This window comes from Ciona robusta, chromosome 2, assembly GCF_009617815.1.
Source record: "Ciona robusta chromosome 2, ASM961781v2".
NCBI classification, from domain to species: Eukaryota; Metazoa; Chordata; class Ascidiacea; order Phlebobranchia; family Cionidae; genus Ciona; species Ciona robusta.
In genome coordinates this window covers 3,540,910-3,564,531 of record NC_143236.1, presented here as the reverse complement: position 1 = coordinate 3,564,531, position 23,622 = coordinate 3,540,910, and the positions used below count along the sequence as shown (strand labels likewise).

The following is a 23,622-nucleotide window of genomic DNA, read 5'->3' as shown; positions in this document are numbered from 1 at the left end:
ACAGGCATTGTGTCGACTAATCTAAGCAGGTAATTTGACACTTCCGTTTCGACGTATTGAGTAATTAATTCTTTATTCTATTAACATTAGCGAATATTGTTCTTAAAAGCAAAGGTATTATGACGCATGCTTGGTATAAGTCTGCATAGGAGTTTTTAACGTGTAAATTAGGTCCGATTATGTAAATAGGAAAAATACATGCAACGTTTTGTTCAAGTCTAAGCTGGGAGCTGTGCGCCGGGTTTTGTTGTCATCACATTATCCACATATTGGCCCTGCGTGTTTCCCGCTGTTCGATATCTGACACAAACGTAATATTTTCCATGGCTGTCGGATGCAATGCCAGCTCCTATTTCGGTGGTTGCTTTCCACACAACTTGCGTAAAATGGCCTGCGAAAAATAAAGGGAATAACTGAAGTCATTTTTTAAAATTGGGGTACAGTTGGTCATTACTGGGCCAATTCTGAAATATCTGTTTTTCGTTTGAATCAATACCGTTTTTGAGTCAACTGTAATTTTTCGCCTTTTGATTTTTAAGTTTAAATATCTGCAACTTACCAATAGGTTGGCCATTAGTACTCTGCCCTGTAATGAAGTTATAGTTCTTATATTCTTTGTACCAAACATCCGTTGTTTCTGCACCTATCGAAGAAAATTTGTTTTAGCCCCAAATATATGAATGTAAACTATTGCCAATCTAATTTAATGTCACGCCTTTGTGCTCACGTGACATGGCCATGAAAGTCATTTTATAGCACAGTTGTTTTATTTTATACACGCAGTCCCCGCTTACGAACTATAAATGGGCTATTATATGTATAGTAGGGTGGGAGAAGATGGGACACCTTTTCATTCTGTTTTCTTCTCCCATTTGGTAGCAAAACAAATAACATTTAAAGAATTATTATGCTGTATGCTTTCGACTCCCACAGGCCGCTGTTAATTGTTTTAAACACAATCAGGACATTTGAATTATATGTACTAAAGGTGTCCCATCTTACCCCCTTTCACTATATGTGGCTATTGTGAGTGTTTTTCTATGTGGCTGACAATTTGAACAACGCTTCAGTGACTTAGGAGTCTTGCCCAGGGGCCTCACATTTCCACAAAGGGGATGCTACGTATTAAAACAAAACTATATATATATATAGTAGGGTGGGGGGAGATGGGACACCTTTAGCACATAATATCCAAGTAGCCTGGTCGTGTTTTAAACAATTAACAACGGTCTATGGGAGTCGTGAGGATATAGCTTTATAATACTTTGAATGTTCTTTGTTTACTACTAAATAAGACGAAAAAATATAGTTAAAATGTGTTCTATCTTCTCCCATCCTACTGTATGCTTTACCAGTTGGAGAAAACATAAGGCTGTTGTTCATAAAGTACAAGTTTTCTCCAGCTCCATTGCGATTATCGTCATGGAGAAGTCCAGAGTTGTCTGCAGCGAGTTTGTTTGCCCAAGCTTGTGCCTCTTCTTGAAGTTGTACATTTAAAGTGACCCTATATAAAAAAACACGTTAAATCATTTATTTGTATTTTTGTATGTAACATACCCATTGGTATTACTGTGTAAGTTTCTTAATTGGTTGTGCCGTTCAAGAACCTGGTTCCGAAAGTCATCTCTCACAGACGGAAGTATTCCGTTGACTAAATGCAAAAAAGTGAAGCTGTTGTCAACCGGCAGCGGTGTAAAAGAACATAATTTGTATAGTGGGGTATAAGAGAAAAAATTGTATATATGTTATAGGGTGTGGAGAGACAACTTTAGCAGATAAAATATATCCTGACAGTGATTAAAACAATTAAAAACGGTCTATATATGGGATACTTTTATGATGCTGTGAATATTATTTGTTTGTTTACTACCAAATATGACAAAAAATGGAATGCAAAATGTGTCTCATTTTCCCCGCCCTATACCATATATAGTTTTTTTTTTGAAAAAAAAGAAGTTGTACTAAAGACTTTAAACAGATCGTTAAACAGATTGGAATGAAGTTCAGAATTTAAATTATTTTTTTTTACGTATACGTGTAGTTTTATATTACCGAACTCATGTCGCAATGCCTCCTGCGACGCTTTATAAGCCATAGCTCTTTGATAGATGTCTATACGCTCCGGTGTCCATTCCCCTCCCTTGCCGATATCCTTTACGAGTTGACTGTATTCTGAGAAGTAGATTTACCGTTAATTAAACTATATTTAATTAATCGACTTTTATACTCGCTAATATATTTAGCTCACAGTTATTTTTACCTTCTTTTAAACTAGTATTCATATTTAAGGTAAATAATATTTTGCCCTCCTTTATATGATAATAACGTTTCAAAATTCTGCTGATATTGTTCACCGATCCTGCTTTATATAATGCGCAAAAACGGATATGAATATATGAGTATAACGTATATATGAATCAAACGTTTGTTTTGCTTCCGTGACAAATGGTAAATAATAGGCCATTCTATTTGGTCCAAAACGCGGATTCTGACGTGTCAAATTAATTTGTTACATATATTTATACCTGTTTATTATATCCTCGTATGACATATATGTCGTATGAAGGAAAATATGCACCCATCGTCATCTAAAAATGTTGTAATGGGTCGCATAATAACAACTAAAACCACAGGTGTGATATATAAAACTAGTACTTACAAATATACATGTACTGAATTCGAATGTACACGTTTATAAGCATAAATAGGTAAAAGGTATGTTATGTGTTGGTGAGAATATGGAGAAAGTTTCACATCTGAACCATGTCTGGTCCATGTCCGTGTCTCGAGACATATCACACTTATCTCATGTTTCGACTATGTTTTCCCAGGTTTATGTAAAAATAGAAAATATAAACGACATGTATGTAAAAACGACACATAAAAACGACATGTATGTCTTATTTATGTCTTTTTATGCCCTTTTTATGTTTGTTTTACGTGTTTTTTTTGGATTTTTTGATGTCGCTTTATGAACAATTGAAGTGCAACAAATAAACGAAGATAAGTTTACAGATACCAAACCAACAGATTTTTTACCACGTACTGTTTCATGTTAATTATAATAGCTTCTCGACCCAGAGGGCAACGTATATAAGAAAATGTGGCATAAAGTGGCACAATACATTCGGTTACATTCAAACAATACAAAACTAATATCTTAGTTCGTTATAGAGTCATGTTGGTTCTAAAGATCATAATAATATGAACAAGTGATTAATGTCCTTTACCATCATATGCGTTTGTTTCACAAAGAATTTATCTAGGAAGTGAGGAAGTTACATATGTTATACCTTATAAATAGAAATGTTATACGAAATACATTACCTGTATTATAACAACTGTTATTGACCCGCTACTCGATATTAAAGAGAGTATTTTTATGTATGCGTGCACTGAAAGGTGCCCGCTAGACGATGACCGAGAACCATAACAAATAGTGTGTGACGTCACATAGTGACGTAGTTAAACACCAGAAACAGACCAACAGTTAAATTTTTGTTTACTCTTGTGTCATGGATTGTATTTTTAGAATAAAAAATGGATGTTTTCAAGCAAATCTTATCGGAAGATAACAACACTGACGATTATTATGATGTGTTAGGTTGCAATGAGCTTTCAAATGTAAGTTAAATAAAGTGCTTTTAAGCCAAGTTATGCGACGAAAATAATATAATTAATAGTAGGATGGGGAAAGATGGGCCACATTTTTATGCTATTTTTTTGTCCCTTTTGGTAATAAACAAAGAATATATTATGAATCATAACTGTACCCTCTCCCATAGACCATTGTTAATTGTTTAAAACACGATCAGGATATTTTGATATTATGTGCTAAAGGTGTCCCATCTTCCCCACCCTACTCTATATCTTAAGTACATTTACCTATTCCTCTTATTTACTTTGCAGACAAATCAAATTTTGACAGAATATCGCATTAAAGCAAAGCTGTTGCATCCTGACAAAAACAAAGGCAACTCTAATTCAAGTCTAGAATTTGCAAAACTTCAGAAAGCCAAAGAAGTCTTGGCAGACCCCACTGTTAGTAGGGGATTTGATATACCCTTAAGTACAGACTGCTGTAATGTGTTTTATTTGTTTAAAAAATCTCTTTGCATGCAAACTAATAGTGTTTTTTAAGCATGGGGAACATGATAAATTAATGTAGCGAATGCAATATATTTTGTCCCCAGTTGTTTTTATGAACACCCAACAAACCTATTTTACGTTTAAATCTGGGATTCTAAAATGTGATGGTATCCCTATTTCAAAGTATGGGTTGCTAATAAGCTTAGTATTATTTTAAATATGTTTTTAATTTTAGTTAAGAAAGGAATATGACTTGTGGAGGAATTCTGGTTTAAAAATTCCATACGAACGCTGGAAATCAATGCAAGGACGAACTAGAATGGTTAGTCAGTTAGTTTTTTTAAAACTTTATTAAAATCTTTGGTAAAAAGTGTTTAGGCCTACATTCCTGTTGACCAAAGCCAAATATTTAAATATAACATTTAAAGTTTATGCTTCCCAGTTTCCTGTAGCACAGTTGGTTAGTGCGCCTAAAGTAACAGGTACAAGGCTCTTTGCTGCTAACATTGTGGGCGTATATGTCCTTGGGAAAGACAATTAACAGCAATTGCTCCAATTCAGCGGTCACTAATGAGTTGTCCAAATTATCAGCCACACATAAAAAATTAATCACCCACAAAGTAACATATTTTGTTGATCTGTTGATCCATTTCACCATTTCACCTATAATTTCAATTGTTTTCATATCATAGTAATACTGTGCTAATTTGAATGAATGATGAATGAATGTAACTTACTTTATCCTTGCGTTGTCGGAAAACGACAGTTGTTATAACACGGGTTTAACACCGTGCCAGCTTACGAGTTACCATGTATGTTACTTTGTGGGTGATTATTTTTGGGGGGATTTTTTATGTACGGCTGATAATTTGGACAACCCAGTAGTGACCACTGGGTTGGAGCAATTTACTAAAATACATCTTTTAAACAGACCATGCATTGGGTCCAGAAAGTTAAACATGATCCAATGTTAGAACCTGCTGAGAATGGTTCAGGTATTTAATGCAGATTTGACTAAATCTACTCTGTATTATGAATGCATTGTTTTACTAGAATCTGCTGGGCCAAGTAATTCTGCAAGTTCAAGTGTTTCAAATCGACCAAGTGATGACATTCTAAAGCAATTTCGTGCTTACGAAATATAACATAACCTCTTACTTTCACTGTGCAATAAATATACTCGTGTACATCATTTGATTAATTGCAATAACTGTTACACTGGATAAGTTCAACCAAAAGTGATGTAAAGAATGAGGAAATGTTAATAACAAATAATGCAACCACAGAGTATTTTGTAGACCAGTATTGGAATTGTCTAGAAACCGATTTTAGTAAAACAGTTGGGCCAGTGCACCATCGGCAAGCTTTGTACGAGGTAGTTGTGTCAGTTCAGAGGCAGATTTCACTTGTTTTAAATCCAAATGGTAATATTCTGCGAAACTGAATTACATCCAAGTTATATGATATGTTGATATATAAAGTTCAATATGAAACCACTAACTCAGTTGGTAAGCATTGCAGTATGCTTATGCCTTTGTTACCCTGTGATTGCAAAAACCAAAATAAACCTTAAAACCCAACGACAGTGCAGACAAATACTGTCAATTTTCAGTAAGCAGCAAGGTTAAAATGATGGCACAGTGCAAGGTTAAGAATGGTATACGACCACAAAATTGACTGTGAGGTAGTGGGTAGCAACTCGGGTGCAACACCATATATGGTGTTTTGACACAAACAAGCATCTAATATAGATGAAAGAACCTTAAGGCTGAAAAGTTTGCACCAGAGTTGCATATGAGTTTGTGTGATGCGTGGGTTAGATCGGACACCATTCAAAATTGTTTGGATTGCGCTTCAGTTCCAACCAAGAGAAGGGTAAGGTTAAGAGTGTACGCGGCCACCAAATTGACTGTGAGGTAATGGGTAGCAACCCAGTTTTAACACCATATCTGGTGTTTTAACACAAACGTGCATCTAATATAGATGAAACGACCTTAAGGCTGAAAAGTTTGCGCCTGTGTTGCATATGAGTTTGTGTGATGCGTAGGTTAGATCTGACACCATTCAAAATTATTTGGCTTGCGCTTCAGTTCGAACCCAGGCTAGTAGGGATTGTATTTCATGGTTATGCTCTGTAGCTACGTTCAGGTCACTGATTTCTCGCTGAGCCATCCTGGTATAGGTTTATTTATTCCTCTGAGCAATTCTGTGAGCTTGGTGTTTGATTCTTTATAATACGTGTCAAGGTATTTAACACTCTGTAAAAAAGGGAAAGTGGTAAGGTCCTTGGATACATGAATGTAATCTGTTTATATGTGTGTAACTGAGCAACAACAACTGTTATAGCATGAATGTTTTATACACCTTGTGCCTGTTATTGCTTAAAAAATATGCAACTTTGTGGGTGATTATTTTTTGCATATTAATTTGTATAGCTGACAATTCAGATAACACATGAGAAACTAATAGGTTGGTACAAATCTAGTTAGTGTCTTGTCCAAGACAAATTTGCCACAAACACTGTGCTATGGTGCCGGAGCTAAAGACCTTTCATGCTATATCACAAAAAAATGATTTTTTGTTTTAAAAACAACTTACCAGTTGATCCATATCTGGATATTGTCTGCCTTTTCCACGGCCAAGACATTTCGTTTTCCCTGTAGGTAGAAGTTGGCAGAAGAAACCTTTGCGTTTATCAAACCTGGATCAATATAGATGTTTAGAATAAGCAGATGGTAGATAGGTTGTTAGTATTGATTGAAATTTATTTACTTCAATATTTTATCATACTGGTAGATCTCTGTAAAGCCAAGATCTGTCTGCAGGTTGAACATGGCAGAAGATGGGTCGGATTTAAGCAAGTCACCATCCACGATTACAATCTGTATGACAATCAATTGGTTAAAAATGTTTAATTGGTGATGATTAAGAAAATTCACTAATCTTGGTTAAGGATATGTAACAGTTAGTTTGTTATCACAACAGCAGCTGACTAAAACGGATTTGTATAACTGCTTTCACATTTTAAGAATATATATGAGATATGTGCAATTTCAAATTTATCATCTTTTTGCGCCTACTTGTTTACCTGTATATGACAGTGCTAACAAAAATTAAGACCCTCACACTTAATCATGCTTACATATTGCGACTGTATGTACTCAAGCCAGTTCTCTAAATGTCTGGCATAAAAACCAGGATCTAAACATCTTCTTTGTAAAGATATAAGTGCAGGAGGTGCCTTGCCAGGTTGTGCAGTGATTGTCTCATAAAAAGAATATTTGGAAGCAGAAGCATCATTGTGGGATCGCATGTGCTGTAATTTTTTTAATTTGAACTAATTAAAATAAAGAATATAATATAAAATCGACTAAAAAAATTGAAATATATTTGCCTATTTAAATTTTTCATTTTTTTCTGAATTGGTAAAAAACGAAAAGCATAGAAAAAGGCTGCTAATAACATATTTTTAATTTAGTAAAAATAAAGAATAAAAATTAGAAAAAATATCTTGATTCAGTCTTGCAACTAAATTTATGATTATTTAAGTTTCCACAGACTGCATACCTGATACCAGGAGTAAGCTCGTTTAGCAGGGTCGATTAAAACAACAACGACATGCTTGGATGGAAGTAACATTGTGAGTCGTTTCGGGACAACTTGTTGATCAAAATATGTTGCGCTCTTCTCAAAAATAACCGTGTTGTTCTCAGGTGTAGGGAAGAAGCTCATGTACCTGGTGGGTGGAACAGTAGGATAGATCATAGTGCAATTGACATTATGAAATGGTAAAAATCGTAAACTATGTGTACCAAGTGCTGTGTTATAAAAAAAGTGCGATGTTATAAAAAAGCGCGATGTTATAAAAAAAGTGTGATGTTAGAAAAAAGTGGATGTTATAAAAAAAGTGTTTTTTTTTAAAAAAAGGGTGATGTTATAAAAAAACCGCAATGTTATAAAAAAAGCGCGATGTTATAAAAAAACCGCAATGTTATAAAAAAAAGCGCGATGTTATAAAAAACCGCAATGTTATAAAAAAAGCGCGATGTTATAAAAAAACCGCAATGTTATAAAAAAAAGCGCGATGTTATAAAAAAAGCCCGATGTTATAAAAAAAAGCCCGATGTTATAAAAAAAAGCCCGATGTTATAAAAAAAAGCGCGATGTTATAAAAAAAGGGTGATGTTAGAAAAAAAGTGAAACAGTGTTGTATATTTAGGTAAAAAGACACCAATTTTTTGCTAGTTTCAATACAAAAACGGCAGCCAATATGTATAATATTTCATCTCAATTTCTAATCTTCTGACATCAGTGAAGATGGTTTTATTTTTAAAATCAAAACATTTGAGATAGAAATTGTATCAAACATATGGGCTCATTTGGAATGTCATGTTTGTATTGAAACTGACTAGGAAAAATTTGAAGTAAAACAGTGTTGTGAATGTTAGCAGGTAATTCAATGTGTTATTAAACTATGTTTGCCTTACCAGTCAAGCCCCTTAAAATAGTTGGAACCGCTGAAAAATTGAACTTCTTCAAAAGTTGTCGGGCTTGGATGATTGCTCTTTACATGCGGGTGCATGGTTAGGAACCAATATAAGGCAGTTGTACCTATATATAAAACATTTTATATATACATGAAAATGTAGGCCTACAAATATACAATCAGCTTTGTTCACTTTAAACTTTATCACTTAAAACAATGCATGGCAATTTTAAACTACTATTTCCTAAAAAAATGGTTTAAAAATTAGTAATCTGTAAATACCTGTTTTCTGTGGTCCAACCACCACAAAACTTGGCAAGGAATTACAATTCTTCTCCTCTGACCAGATTTCCAAATGGCGTCTTTGAGCGCATGGATTCTGTGGTTGAAAGTCAATTGAGTTGTATGTGTTAAAATGAGAATCAACACATTTTGCGCAATGCATGACCAGGCAGGAGTGGTAGTACAGTCAACCCCGCTTAATCGGACCACGTTTAATCGGTCAACCCGCCTAATCAGACCGCTTTTCACTGGTCTCGAATCTAAATCCATTTTTATGTACAATTTTCCCCAATTAAACGGACCACTACCTGGCTTAAACGAACCATTTTCCCACCCAAAATAGGTTCATGGCTACCCTTTTTTCCTCTTTCCACACATGTTTTGTGTCAAGAGTTTATGTTTGATATTGTATACCAGAAAACGATTGATATCGTACAACAGAAATGCTGAAGGCAGTACCCTTATACATTGCCTAGTAAACAGGTGCACTATTTACAGATAAAAATCGAGTGTTTCTCGACAACCTGGAGCAGACGTGTGCACTATTTAGATAGAAAAGGCAATTTAGGGGTTTGATCACAAACTTTGTTCACCCGCATAATCGGACTGCCCACTTAATCAGATCAATTTGGCTTAGTCCCAATGTGGTCCGATTAAGCAGGGTTGACTGTAGTAGGCATTTACACAATACTAGCCAATCACATTAATTAAATCTATTGATTAAAAAAATAAATAAAGTGGTTACTCACAAAACTAAGCTATTGATCAAAATTTACCAAATCACAAAAATTTACCCAAACCAATGTCAAAAACAATCAACAGTCTGAAATTATTTTCTGTAATTTTTCTCAATTTTAATACATGTTTGTCAGGCGCTGTTGCTCAGTGCTTAGGTGCAAGATGCCCTCATTGTAACAGAAGGGTGAATCGTTTGATTGCTCGGTACTAATACCATTGACCACTTATGTGTCCTTGAGCAAAACACTAAAAAAACATTGCTTAAGATAAAAAAATCACAGAGAAATATATGCGGTAACTTTAGAGCATAGGTCATTGGCGTAGAGTTTTGCAATTATGTGGTAGTGCGGCCAGTGGCGCAGCCAGAAAAAAATTAGGGGGGGGGGTTTAATCAAAAAAATTCCAAAATTTTTTTTTTATGTTTTTTTTTTATTTTTTTTTTGGTTTAAAAGGGGGGAGGGTCGCGACCCCTAAACCCCCCTGGCTGCCCCACTGAGTGCGGCATACACGCAAGACAATTTGGTTGGGATGTTTCTAACGCAATAGTTAGACCCTCTACGTAACAGGAACACTTGCTATCTAACAGTGTACAATATCTTAGTAGTCTGTATAATTTATTTACCCTGCCGCCTGCGTAACAATTCGTACTATGTTAACCTTTAATGTATACGAAAGTTACCTAGTCGTGCAGTTCTGACATAACAAACAGCTTTATTTTATCACAAATCGGGCATTTTTGCGGGGTAACCTACATTGGCAATTGTGACGTAAAATAACTAGCTATGTTGTAATACACTGATGGTATTTGAATGCACCATAATAGGGACATACCCTTGCGGAACTCTGGCTTTGATTGGGAAAGACTAAAAAATGATTATTAAGTTTTTAACCAGGTGATTGTCCCTGTCGTAAATTTATACATGCGTGCGTTGGTCTTGCATTAATTAAGGGTAACGGATTCTTAAATTGGCAGGAGTGCGGCGCACGTACTCTACGCCAGTGGCATAGGTTATATAAAACAAGACACTTCACAGTTAGATATCAATGAAAAAACAATTGTCATTGCCTGCCATTTAAAGATAAATAGGTGTATTATATTCAATTTACTAACCTTCCACAAAGGTTCTCTCTCTTCAGGATAAATATTAAAGTATCGTCTCGCTAGCGCCATCGGTGGTTCATATTTTAGTCGCAGGTTGGTCCATTTATAAATAAATTTAATTTCTCGATCAAAAGTAAACAGGCCAAGACGATCGTTCCCATAATTTGACTGATGTGTCATGAACACGTTGATCTTGGTTGGTAAATAATATTTTTAATTTAATAAAGAATTGCAATTTAATAAAATTCAGATAGGGCATTTGCACACAATATGACACGGGTGTTGTGTTTCATACACCTCATGCCCGCTTATAAATTATCCAAAAGTGTTACAAGAACAGGTGTTTAAGGGACTTTAAGTTATGACTTAATATGCTTTCTGGGGTAAAAAGGTGGGGTGTGGGTTCCGTAGGTAACATTAACGGTAAAGGTTTACTAGGCTTTAAAAATAAGTCTTATAATTTTGATACAATATTTTTTTTCCATTTAAATTTTCCTTTTTTTAAGTCCTGTATGACTTGTAACAGAAGTAATAATGCAATGTTTCCAAACTTACAATATATTTAAAATATATACATATATGTATAATTTATAAATATATATATAATGTTTTGTTGGTATGTGAAACCTATACAATATACATGGTACAGCTGTGCACTTTAATTACTGAAGTGCTACATAGGTTGGGTGGAATACATTTTAATACACTTAACAATGATGTATAGTACTTCAAATGTTATAAATAGAATCCAATTCTTACTTGATTGTATAAAAATGATTGGAACAAACTTCCGCCGTCAATAATTTCAAGCAGAATCTCCTGTCCGCCTGGGTACATGTCTAGCACCATCGTGTGGGTGAAAAGTCCGCACGTTTGACGTGGCAACACCTGTGCAAAATAAATAAAAAAAGAAAATACGTAAATAAAACTTTAATTACATGGTAAAATTTAAACTATTATCGTATTTTTAAAACACTTTAAAAAGATTTATTTTGAATAAATTTTTAAAGAAACTTTGTAAGTTTTAGAACAATTTGAACAGTTTTTTAGCAGTTTTAAAAGTTTTCCAAGTCATATAAAAAAGTTTAAACGCACCATGATATTTTTATGAATGAAACCTCTCCGCTTGTGATCGGGTCTAAGACTGAGGTATTCTTCAGTGCTGGTGGAACTTATATTCCAAATCTTCTTCCAGCAGTAGTAGAGTTGCTCATGTACTGGGTAAACCCCTGCGTGGTGTGGGGCAACCGCATAGTGGGACGATGTGTTGAAATTGTGGCGCTGCGAGGGGTACAGGAATTGGGTTAGATTTGATTAAATTTTTTTTATTCTGATATGTTGTGTTATATTTAATTTTATTGTGTTAGGTTTAATATAATTTAAGTTTTTGACCTTTTCATTCTGTTATATTGTGTTAAGTTTAAAGGTGTTAGAGGTTAAGTTTAATTCTATATGGGTAAGTTCCTATGGCACAGTATGGAGGCTAAAATTTAGGCCAGAGTGAGGCAACTACTTAAAATATAAGAAAACTACATAAACAAAATTGCCATATAATACAGTTCTTCCACAATTTTAAGGCAAAGTTGATAAATAAGGGCCATAACAATTATGAGATATTGTTACGTATTAAGCTTCATGGGGATAAACTAAAATATTCATTTTTAATTGAAAGCTAATTCAGTATTTTTGTAATAATAATCAGAACTCACAATAGCAAACTGCCTGTTAAGTTCCATGTAGTCACATAATTTTGTTGCATTCAGGAACCAGTGTGCTTGCATATGTGACCACATGTGTGGAAACCATAAAAATTCATCGCTCATTTTTAGCAACATTCGATCAGCTTCCGATTCTGCATCCGTTCCTGACGAAGAAGAACGGATATTTGACTTTTGTGTAAATATATGTGTGTTTTTTAAATAACAATGGACTTTTTATCAAATTTACTATAATACTAAATACTTGTAGAAGACTAGAAGTATATGTATAACTGTTTAAATCTAAAAAAAAAGTATCCTTTTTACTTTCTGCTGAAAAATAATTTTAACTTTGCTAAAATTGTGATCGAATTCTGGTATTGTAATATATATATACCAAATTTAACTTCTAAAAAAATAGAGAATTAAAATAAAAAATACATATTTCTTGCTTATAAATAATAAAATAACTGATTTTATCAATATTACTTCCTATCATATGTGGTAGACCCATTAAAACACTTACACCACTTTTCAGCCAAGGACATAAATAAGTTAACCTTTGCACAACTTGAGCAAGTAATTTGAATATTTACCTGAGTAAATGAACTTTCCGGAAAACCCAAGCTGGAAACTGAACCCTGGGATATTTTTACGAAGTTGACTTTGAAAGTTAAGCAGGGCCTGTGTAATAAAGTTGACAGAATAAGCTTAATAGGTTTGTATTAAATTATATTACGCAGAAACAGTTTATAAATAGTGTGTAAGCATAGGATATATGCAATGGAAAAGCTGCCACCATTCTATTCTACATGGATGAGGTCCCACAGTGTGGCAAGCCATGGATTTAAGTTTTAGGCAAGAATTGGACAATTACCCCGACACCCAGGGTGTTATAACTCATTAGCAGCCATGGGGTTAAAGCAATGTCAGTTAGGTATTTTGCCCAAGATACCACACCCGTTGTATGATAAACCTATCAGTATTGGTAACGAGCATTGAATCCAGTATCCTTCGATTACAATGCAACTGAAAGCACTAAGCGACTATGCCGAAGCACCAACACTAACAACAGATTTACATATTTTCCCATCAGTAACTACTTACATTCACATCACTTATCAGAAGTCGAGTGTCAGGAATTCCTACAAAAACGTCATCAATGTCAATTTGAAAATATCTTTCCAAAGGAATTGAGAGTCTTCCATAAGATAAATAACTCAAAGCATCCAGAAACATGATTCTGTAAGCATTAAATCGGTTAAAATTCACAAATACAAAAAAAGTTTTAGACACAAAATGTGAAGAAAACCTACTTTATGCAGATTATTATACAGATTGTCTTCTTGATCAATGTAAGTTTAAGCTAATGTGCAAAAAAGAGTTATATAGTAGGGTGGGGGAAGATGGGGCACCTTTTCATCCTATTTTCTCGTCCTATTTAGTAGTAAACAAAGACATTCAAAGAATTATGTATCTTAACGGCTCCCATAGACCATTGTTAATTGTTTAAAACACAATCAGGATATATAGATATTTTGTGCTAAAGGTGTCCCATCTTTCCCCATCCTAATATATTTAGATGTATAAAGGAAATGCACCACTTTGAATTGCTCTGCGTGACTATTTTAAAATGAGCATTGTTAAACAATAAAGCACCTAGTCACGTTGGGTGTAATATGGATACTGGTGGGCATGATAAATGACAAGCTGTGTAATGAGCTATGTCTAAACATGCTTTCCTAAGAAAAAAATGTGGGGTGCGGGTTTCGTAGCTCAAAATGTAAGTGTCTTTAAGTAAAGAAAACAACCTATTCAAAGTGCAACTATTCAAAATAGAGTGTGACAAATGACAAACTGTCCAATGAGCTATGACTAAAACATCTTTTAAAAAAAACAGGGCACAAACTGCAGATCTTCTAGTAACTGCCATAGGCATATTGAAAAATTTAAAAATGCCTAATTTAAAACAGAAGTAACTCACTTGTTAAGAAAGAATTTTAAAGTGCTTCCAAAGAAAACTCGTTGAATTCCGTCATAGATTCCTCTGTCAAGTATCACAGGATATAACTTCTCCTGGTTCTCTATGGTCTAAACATAGAATGGACTAAAAATATCTCTTAAAACTTAAAATATCTAGTAAAATTTAAAATATATATATATAATATTTAGTAAAATTTAAAATATATATATATAATATTTAGTAAAATTTAAAATACATATCTAATAAAAATTTAAATTATCTAGTAAATATTTAAATTATCTAGCAAAAACTCATTTAGTAAAAATGGTGCCTGATGTCAGACACACATAGGTGCTAAAAAATAGTTTTAACGAGAAGACTGAAGAGCTTTTTCATATATTGGGTTATGCCTATAATAACAGCAATTTAATAAAATAAGGAACAAAAATATAAACTATTACATATATATACATTCCTTTATTGGAAAAATAGATAACCAGATAGAAAATAAATGTATGATACCACAGTCACAGGCACAGACCAGAGTTAAAAAGTTAGCTGTCAAAGTCATATAAGCTGTCATTTATCTTTCTATCATGTTTAAATGGGGCAGATAGAATATAATACAAACATGGTGCTTAAAAAAACAGATATGGCAGAATGGCAGTTTGATAGAAAAGTGCTATCAAAGTATTATGCACTTTAAAATGAAACTATTCTCACAACTCCACTTATCCACAAGGGTGTCACACATAATTACGGCACTTCAATGTGAAAATAGAACAGTCCATATGTGTCACAACATGAGCATATATATCCAAAACCCCCACTGGCATCAAATCCACAGACAAAAGAGTCACCACAACTTTACCTATCTAGCAGGTGTCACTTATAGTTTCAAATATTCAATGCGAACATAGAACAGCTTATAAGCGCACTGGGTTACAACGTGACCGTTACCCACCACCCATCAAATACACAGACAGAAGAGTCATGCATTATTAATAGTATTGGTTTAATATTATCGCTTATTAAGTTTACCTGTTCCATGTCTGCTGCTCCATGGCCCATGGAATCAAAAGCAAGGCTGCGAGTGTTTCTGTGTTTTCGACTAAAACAAACACAGGATGTGTAAATGTAATTAACGGTACAGGAGGTATGGGTTAAAGTTTACATTGTGTGTTGCAATGCTAAGCAAGAGATGCTATAAACATTCAGTAATCATTATATGGGTATAACTATATAACAATATCAATGTTGTAACTAGTAAATTGATTACAAATTATGTAATGTAATCATATGTCATTATGTCCCATGCACACAGCCAAGCAGTTTTGTGTTTGTAAATGTGTAAAGTAACTGGTAAGGTATAGGCTAGTAAAAGGTAACTGTATTTAATTTTTTAATATTATAACATTACATATCGATATAAATTATGAATACAAATGGGCCATATACTAATTATGGAAAGTATATCTATAGAAATAGCACTACATTAATCACACTGTAGCACAATATTAATCCCCACTAAAACCATAGGTAGTACATTATGTAACCACTAAGTCTCCTTGATATACTCTGTGTCTGTACCACAAGGGAATATAATATGAGGCCTTCTGGTTGATGAAAATGATATTTAATATATTTACTTACTTTAAAATGAAAGAGAGTTTCAAGCACAGTTTAATATGCAGTTAACCAAATAAACAATTCCAATTTTATTTTCATAAGGAATATGTGTCAGCAGCCACACGTTGCATCTAAATTGGTCATAATTTGATGATTATATGACTCACTTAAATCGCCGTTTCCCTTTTCGTAACTTCAACGGTTTTAGTCTGGAAGCAAACGTCACAGCTGTGTATGTGTGGTGGTAAGGAAAGAACACTGTCCAGTCATTTGGAGTAGGAAGGGGTACCTAAAGACACAAGCACTTGGTTGCAAAAAACAAGATTTAATATAGACAATAATCAATCAATAAAAAAAACGTTTAATTAAGATGGGCAAAATAATTTTTTACATAGTTTTGTATGAAAGTAAATAAGAAAAACTTTACATAAAGCCAATAATGGCAGATTAAACTGTTGCGACACACTTTGAAATATAAGGCATTAAACAAAAGAAATGACTTTCAAGGAGTTAAACAAAGTAACATGTTTACTTTGGCTTTTATTACACTGTTGTCCTGTGTTCAAAGTGTTAATTATAAAATAAAACATCATTGTACTCAGTACACGCTGATTCTTTTAAACTGCTGGTAAATCTATTGTTGCAGAACTGAACTGCTTCTAGATAATGGTATTATAAATTAAATAAACAAAATTCAATCAAATTGATAATATTGACTCTGGTGCATTATAATGGAACTCTACAATAAAAGCTTTCACACAAATATATATAATACATAATATATCCATATTATGGTCATTATCATACGTATCGAAACCACATGTTAATATAACAATAAAATTTATATCATGTTTAATGTGGTTCAATTAAACATATAATACACACCACTGCTCCAGGCCTTGTGATTCTTAGTAAGGGTGAGGTTTCATTTATTTCATAATCTTTCAGCCTTACATCTGTCATGTAGCGCAGAGGGAAGTTCCCAACCTAAAGAAAAAAATTTAAAATTTAAACCAACGGGAAATTATAAAAAAAGGCTGATTTTTTTAAGTAAGATTGATTTCTGTTATTTCTCTATATTTTTTATTTATGAGAGTAAGTCTTTGTGAAAAATTGTTGTTTATATCTAAGTTTCAGATACAATATGTATAAGTACACTTATTTAAATCTATTGTCTTGTTGCTAAAAGCCTAAAATATATTAGGCCGTTGAACTGCTATATAGGACAAATCTGTTTGTATATATTGAAAAAACAAACAAAACAACCAAAAATCCTAATCGGACAACTTTGTGATTGATTTAATTAAAGTAGTTGCTGATTACAAACATGAATATGTGACCTAAATAATATTAAAAGCAAAAGCTAACAGACTTTAAACAAGCAACTGCTACCAATGTTCTTGTATTGATTTATTGCAGTGGACTCAGAATTCGTCTGACAATTAATTGGTTTAACAGGAAATACAAGTTGAACTGAACAGGCAAAGCTATTGTTAAAGCAGTTATTCTAAAAACCCTAAAAGTAAAAACTTCAAGGCTACTAACTTTAAAGTGGTACAAAATTACAATGGAAATTGGAAAAGGTATTTGAATTTTAAAGTAAAAATTAGCGAAACACTTGTGACTGACCTGACTGATTAACAAGGGGTCTTCCTCTGGCTTTTTATGATAATGCAGCAAGAATATCATGCCCACATTATACTCGCGGCAGTATTTATCCAAAGCATTACGATTGGCACTCTGAAGACCCAAGTACATAAAGAGATCCTCAAACACGATGACAGCGTATCGACCCTGAACCAACAATATACAAAACATGAGACTTTGGTAAGACACTCATGTCATGCTATAATTGTGTCAACAACCAACCAGGAAAGGTTTTTTTTACAAAACATGTAAACAGTTCAAAAAAGTAGCACATCATTTCCGATTAGATTGGTTAAAGCCGTTAATGTATCCGTATGTAACATAACGTATAGTTGTCTAGTCACACAACTGTTATTTGTGGTTACGCTATGCGCTTTACCTGGTAAGTTCATGGAACAAAAAGGATCATTTTACAACAACATAAAACACTTTATAATAAGGATTATCGATACAAGTAGTAATTAGGCCTATTTGATACGTGTACAAAAGAGAAGAAATTTATTATTACAGATAGATGGCCAAACCATACAGTATAAACTTTAAACCAATGTCTAAGTGCTCTGTCCACAGAGTGCTACTAACTGGGTTAAGATGACAATTGAAGAGCCAGCAATAAACCCTAGTTCAGTAGCAGTAGATTATTTACACATATCTCAGTGCCTTTGAATAAACACAGCTTTTGTAGACATTCAGCAAACACAAGTTTGAAACGATTAATTATAAAAAATATAAGTACAGTACTGGAAAGTCATGCTCATCAACACAAAATAAAAACTTTTAAAAAGAAAAAAAAAACTGGGAAGCCAAAGTTATTTACCAGAAAATGTAATAAATTTTTAAATTTTAAAAGGCTATACCTTGTTGTCATCTGTTAAAACTGGCAGGTTACGAATGTCTCCAGTTTGAACTTGAAATTTAAATCGAACAAATTCCAGTGCAATTTGTATACCTTTACCAACCTGAAATTAAAGTATATATATAAATTATTAAAGTATATAACTAAATTAACTAAGGTAAAACGAGTACATGTACAATGTATTTGTTATGATGGATATAAATAAATATGAATTCCATATGTATACACGTCAAGTACATATGGGAAAAAGCATGCTGGTAATTGGTCTTTAATCGCAACATGTTTCAATTATCCTTTACACAAACAACCAACCAGGGGCACATCACACATGGTACAGGGAAAAGTTAAACATATTAACGTGTTACACCACCTTGCACTTGAATACACTTGGCAGCTGGCACTGGTTTAATATAGCTACTAAGTGTGCAGACCGTCAATATATTAGTATAAAGGAATAACTTAAGGTCTTAACGTTTGACAATTATAGGTTAAACTGCATTTTAACGATGCGACTTAAAATTTTACCAAAAGATTTAAAAACTTTACACCTATGGCACTGGGTACACTACAGGATCCCAAAACACATTCATTGTTTAGCTTTGTTTAGCGACATAAATTGAAAATTTTAAACTTAAAACTCACAGTTGATTTAGGGTGAAGAAACAGCAAAACTTTCTGCCTGGCAGGCATACCACTTGGTGGTTTTATTGCACTGTGGTCGTGTTCATATGGTGATTGAACCTAATGTAAATTGATATTAAAATGCAAAGTTTGTGTACAAAATAAAACAAAAAAACACTACATATATACAATGCAAATGTTTTTACACAGGGCTGCTGTTTTACCAGTCCAGCTGAAAAGAGATTATCCGATCTGGAAAGTAAACCCTGCATAAGTTGTTATGAAGAATAAACGTTTTTCCATTAAACGCTGATGAAGTTACATTTACCCGAATATTACTCAATTTCAAAGGTCTGTGTTTTAATATAAAATGGTGGTTTTTCATTTGTAAAAAAAAACTAAAATTTACAAAACTGCCAACATAAAATTAATAAGATACGCACGCATTAATAAACATCAAATCAACCTACCCATCTATCCACATTGAACACAGGACCAGCAGGCATGCTGTCCGGATTTATTCGAACTGTTGCGTTATTATAATCCCATGTTAAAATAGCGTAAAATAAACTGAAGGCAGCAAGGGTGCACAGAGTTATGACAACATTTCTTGGACTGGCTATTTTCCTCAGCTTCATCCACATGCTTTTGATAACTTAACTCATTGCCATTTGCCAACACTTCAATTAGATCTAAGTAAAACAGTGGTGGTATTCTTTAAAATGTGTGTAGTTTGCTGTGATTAAAATGAATTTTTAGACATGCTGTCAGATTTATATTAATGAGACGAAAAATTAAATAGCTTTTTGGGAATTTAAGGTTATTTTAGGATTAATGGCAATCAAGACATTTTAAGGAATCTTGGAAAACATGTGTAATATATACATATACACAATACATTGAAACATATTTTTATAATTCGATTGCTCTTTTTATTGATCATTGTTTGATTCTTTGTATTGCTTTCCTACTATTACAGAAAACGTTTCTGTTTCTCTCATTCTTTCTGATGCTCTTTCCTAAACAAATCACTCAAACTAACACATATTATGTAATGAATAGCAAATATAACGTAAACGCATGTGGATTTGGGAACCAAATCAATCTAGTTCTGCGTTAAGAGAAAGTGGTCCATACGTCTGATTAAAACGGCACTTTGGGCGGCACATAGGATATCCAATTACAGACTGTAGCCGATTCCACGATTGAAGTGGTAAATACTCGTAACTCGCACTACTTTTATGACTGTATTTGTGTCGTCTTGCACGCGAGTTGCGTTTTTCAATAATCTTGTTTCGCTTTAACGCAACGTAACAGTTTGTTTACCTTTTTAATATTCGATAATGAAGTAAGTAAACTAAAACGACGATTCAATTCTCTCTTTGCAAACATACAGCAGCTCGCTAATACTTATGAGATAAAGTGGGCGGTGTGTTGATTTATACAAGAAAACTTTAAATTGTACGCTTTTCGTGGTATTATGGGCAAAATTTTTACAGATATCAGTATAAATCCGGAGCGTTATGCAATCTGCCTCAAGGGCTTAGCGCTTTGTTTATAACCGGACAACTCCTTGGGTATCTGTATTTTGTATTATTTACAGATATAGACCGTGAGGTCATCCATTTCTATTCCAAAGTATATTTCAGTACAAGTATAGAAAAACGCGCCATTTTCACAAATAAAAATTAACACGTAAAAACTGAGTTAGAATTTAAAATTACGGTTACGAAATTTGAACAAAAGTTTAAACCATGTCTGTAAAGCTCTTGAAGCCTTATCTACTAAAATAAAAAAAATATTTGTAAAATATTTATGTGGGACCACCAAGTGTAGGCGTTTTCAATACCTCCAAAATTTTATGTTTGTTGCTTTTAAAAACGTTTATCTGTTAAAAAAGTGGAATATATGTGGGAAATATGCCGTAAAGTTAGCCGCAAGAGATTCTAAATTTATCATATTGGTACTGTTTATTATAGTCGATAATGTTGGTGTTTTAGAATTATAACGTGAAATATTGTGGTAATCACCGTATATTTTCGTTTGTAATGTAGCATAGGTTCTGCTGACGATTCTGTTAGTTCGTTCGTGTTTTCAGGTTGCCATGTCTTCAAGACGGAAGCAGGAAGAAAAGCACCTGGAAGTGCTGAAGGGCATCCAGCAGATACAATGTAACAAAAAGTGTTTTGAATGCGACCAAAGGGGACCCACGTATGTGGACGTTACTATTGGTTCCATGGTTTGTACAACATGCGGGGGAATATTAAGGGGTCTGAACCCGCCCCACCGGGTAAAATCCATATCAATGGCTACATTTACTCCCACTGAAATAGCCTTCATTCAAACAAGAGGTAACGAATATTGCAAAAATATATATCTTGGGCGTTATGACGAACGTTCAAAAGCAAAACCTGAATCGCGCAACGATCACACGAAGCTTAAATTCTTTATGGAGCAAAAATATGAGCAAAAGAAGTGGTATGTCTCACCTGAACAAGCTGCTAAACCAACTGAAAGTTTCATGGAAGCAGCAAATGCTGCCAAAGCCAATGAAATAAAACCTCTTACTACATTACTTGGACCCAACCACGCTAATATCAAAGTAGAAAAAAAGCAGCCTGAAAAACCAAAGCCTCAATCCCCAAAGCAGCAGCAGACCATTGATTCGATATTTGGAGATTTCAGTGGTGGTTCCACCGCAAGTTCTACCACACAACCACCAACTTCAGGATTCGCAGATTTCAGTAATGCATTCACCCCTTCAAACAACTCATTTGATGCATTTGGAGACTTTACATCTGGTCAGACAACCGCTGCCCCTGCAAGTCAACCTGGTTTTGGAACCAACTTCAACAGTGTCATGACGGCAGCTTCAACAACTTCAGCCCCACAGGCTACAAAATCTGTAGATAAATATGCAGACCTGGGTGATCTCTTTAGTATGGATAATGCAGACCCAGCACCAGTTGCAAAACCAGACGCAGGCAATATGTGGATGCAGTCGCAAAGCGCATCTGTGTTTGGACAACAATCAACAGCTTCAGGTTCTGTGTTTGGGTCACAAGCAAATGCAGCTCCTCTGGGATCAGTGTTTGGTGCGCAGTCCACAGCTTCAACACAAGCTTCATTATTTGGCAGTAGCCCAATGTCCAATACACAGTCATATATGAACAACAAACAACCTGTACCATTCAGCAATGCTACTCAATCATACACACACTTTGGCACAAGTCAGAGTACACCTGCATATGGAAGTGTACAGCAACCAAATCCAGGATTTCCTGCTCAACAGCAGAACACCTACAACGGCACATTTGGAACAGCACCAGGGGCAAGCTACATGCAAGCGGCAAGCACATATGGCGCAACACAACCAACAAACAACTTTGGGGCCCAACAGTTCTCTTCAATGCAAGGATTTGGTGGAACTGCTCAACAAAACACATTTTCTGCAACCAACAGTCAAATGACTTTTCCAACCCAGACCCCAGCCCCATCAAATCCCTTTTTCATGCAAACTCCTGCATCTGCTGCTCCATCTGCAACTGGAGCCAATCCATTCATGGCACAGCAACATCAACAGGCACCCACGCAGCCACAAACCGCAACCAACCCATTTATGAACCTGCCCCCACAACAGGTTAATGCAGCCCCAACAAATCCATTCTTTTAATTTTTTGTAATGTATGGGATAAGTGAAATTCTCTTCCGGGGAATGTAGTATAAAAATCATTGCTTCCTCTGGCCAGTTACACTGAAAATCATTTTAGAATTTGTGTCATAATCTTTATCAATGCCAAGAGTCCAAGACCAAAAAGGTTCTTGCGGGAGTATAAAAATCAATATAGAGAATGACATATGTCCATTGTGTTGTACTTGCAATAGCCCATGTGTTGTCCTTTAATATTGTACTGCTATTGTTTCCTTTTGAAATTTTCTATACTTATTGTGGCCATTGTTTCATAGTCTATAGTCCAGTAAGGTTCTTTTATATTTATATGTGAACTCTGTTTGTGTTTTGTAAAATCCAATGTCCAAATTATATGATTCTTCATACAGTGTGCATAAATATTCAGAGAAAATAATGTGGCTTTCTGTGGTAAGCTGGTGATAATTTTCTTCAGTGGGGGTCGGATATATTCTATTGTACGCATTTGTATTTAATGTAATTATTATCCATATTCCGTCATTGTTTTAACTTGTGTCTTGTGTCGAAGTTGCTAGTTAATAGTTACATTTACATATTCTGTGTTTTAAACTTGACTAACTATGTACGTCAAATTGTTTATTGTAGAACCAGAGGTAGGAGTAAGGGAGGTGGTTTGTGTAGAAACAGCAACTGTGAAATAAATCTCCCACCAGATGTGAAGCAGAGGTTTAATCTGTTAGATTAAATGTTTATACCGGATATCTGTATTATATTGTTAAGTCTAGATAAAAAGGCTTTAAAGCAACAGCTTAAAATACTGATTATCTGTATTATAATATTAGGTCAGGATAAATATGCTTTAA

General features: G+C 34.2%; 4 protein-coding genes across 5 annotated transcripts; 2 read left to right on the top strand and 2 right to left on the bottom strand.

Moving 5' to 3' along the window:
* Window positions 1-56: 56 nt before the first annotated feature.
* LOC149740221 (Golgi-associated plant pathogenesis-related protein 1-like) lies at window positions 57-2,418 on the bottom strand. Its single transcript, XM_089873437.1, has 6 exons — window positions 2,261-2,418; window positions 2,053-2,172; window positions 1,558-1,651; window positions 1,353-1,504; window positions 560-643; window positions 57-391 (listed from the first exon to the last, which is right to left on the bottom strand). The coding sequence occupies exons 1-6, from the start codon at window positions 2,280-2,282 to the stop codon at window positions 219-221; spliced, it is 645 nt and encodes a 214-aa protein (XP_089729563.1). The 5' UTR covers window positions 2,283-2,418; the 3' UTR covers window positions 57-218.
* A 1,031-nt stretch (window positions 2,419-3,449) lies between these two features.
* LOC149740220 (J domain-containing protein-like) lies at window positions 3,450-5,281 on the top strand. Of its 2 annotated transcripts, XM_089872062.1 has the most exons (5): window positions 3,455-3,624; window positions 3,910-4,041; window positions 4,325-4,411; window positions 5,021-5,084; window positions 5,143-5,281. In XM_089872062.1, the coding sequence occupies exons 1-5, from the start codon at window positions 3,541-3,543 to the stop codon at window positions 5,232-5,234; spliced, it is 459 nt and encodes a 152-aa protein (XP_089728188.1). In that variant the 5' UTR covers window positions 3,455-3,540; the 3' UTR covers window positions 5,235-5,281. The 2 variants fall into 2 exon arrangements, with proteins under 2 accessions (XP_089728189.1, XP_089728188.1); XM_089872063.1 differs by lacking the exon at window positions 5,021-5,084 and having other exon boundaries at window positions 3,450-3,624.
* On the bottom strand, window positions 5,275-19,866 carry LOC149740219 (N-heparan sulfate sulfotransferase 4-like). Its single transcript, XM_089872042.1, has 21 exons — window positions 19,581-19,866; window positions 19,132-19,230; window positions 18,491-18,592; window positions 17,616-17,780; window positions 16,872-16,973; window positions 16,154-16,275; window positions 15,399-15,468; window positions 14,379-14,485; window positions 13,502-13,637; window positions 12,991-13,078; window positions 12,407-12,561; window positions 11,793-11,978; window positions 11,457-11,585; window positions 10,707-10,889; window positions 8,858-8,954; window positions 8,577-8,700; window positions 7,657-7,825; window positions 7,232-7,405; window positions 6,862-6,971; window positions 6,688-6,790; window positions 5,275-6,347 (listed from the first exon to the last, which is right to left on the bottom strand). Exons 1-21 carry the CDS (start codon window positions 19,752-19,754, stop codon window positions 6,234-6,236), a joined length of 2,709 nt encoding a protein of 902 aa, XP_089728168.1. The 5' UTR covers window positions 19,755-19,866; the 3' UTR covers window positions 5,275-6,233.
* Window positions 19,867-20,963: 1,097 nt separating this feature from the next.
* Window positions 20,964-23,384, top strand: LOC149740218 (uncharacterized). Its single transcript, XM_089872046.1, has one exon. The coding sequence runs from the start codon at window positions 21,215-21,217 to the stop codon at window positions 22,781-22,783; it is 1,569 nt and encodes a 522-aa protein (XP_089728172.1). The 5' UTR covers window positions 20,964-21,214; the 3' UTR covers window positions 22,784-23,384.
* The last annotated feature ends 238 nt before the right edge of the window (window positions 23,385-23,622 follow it).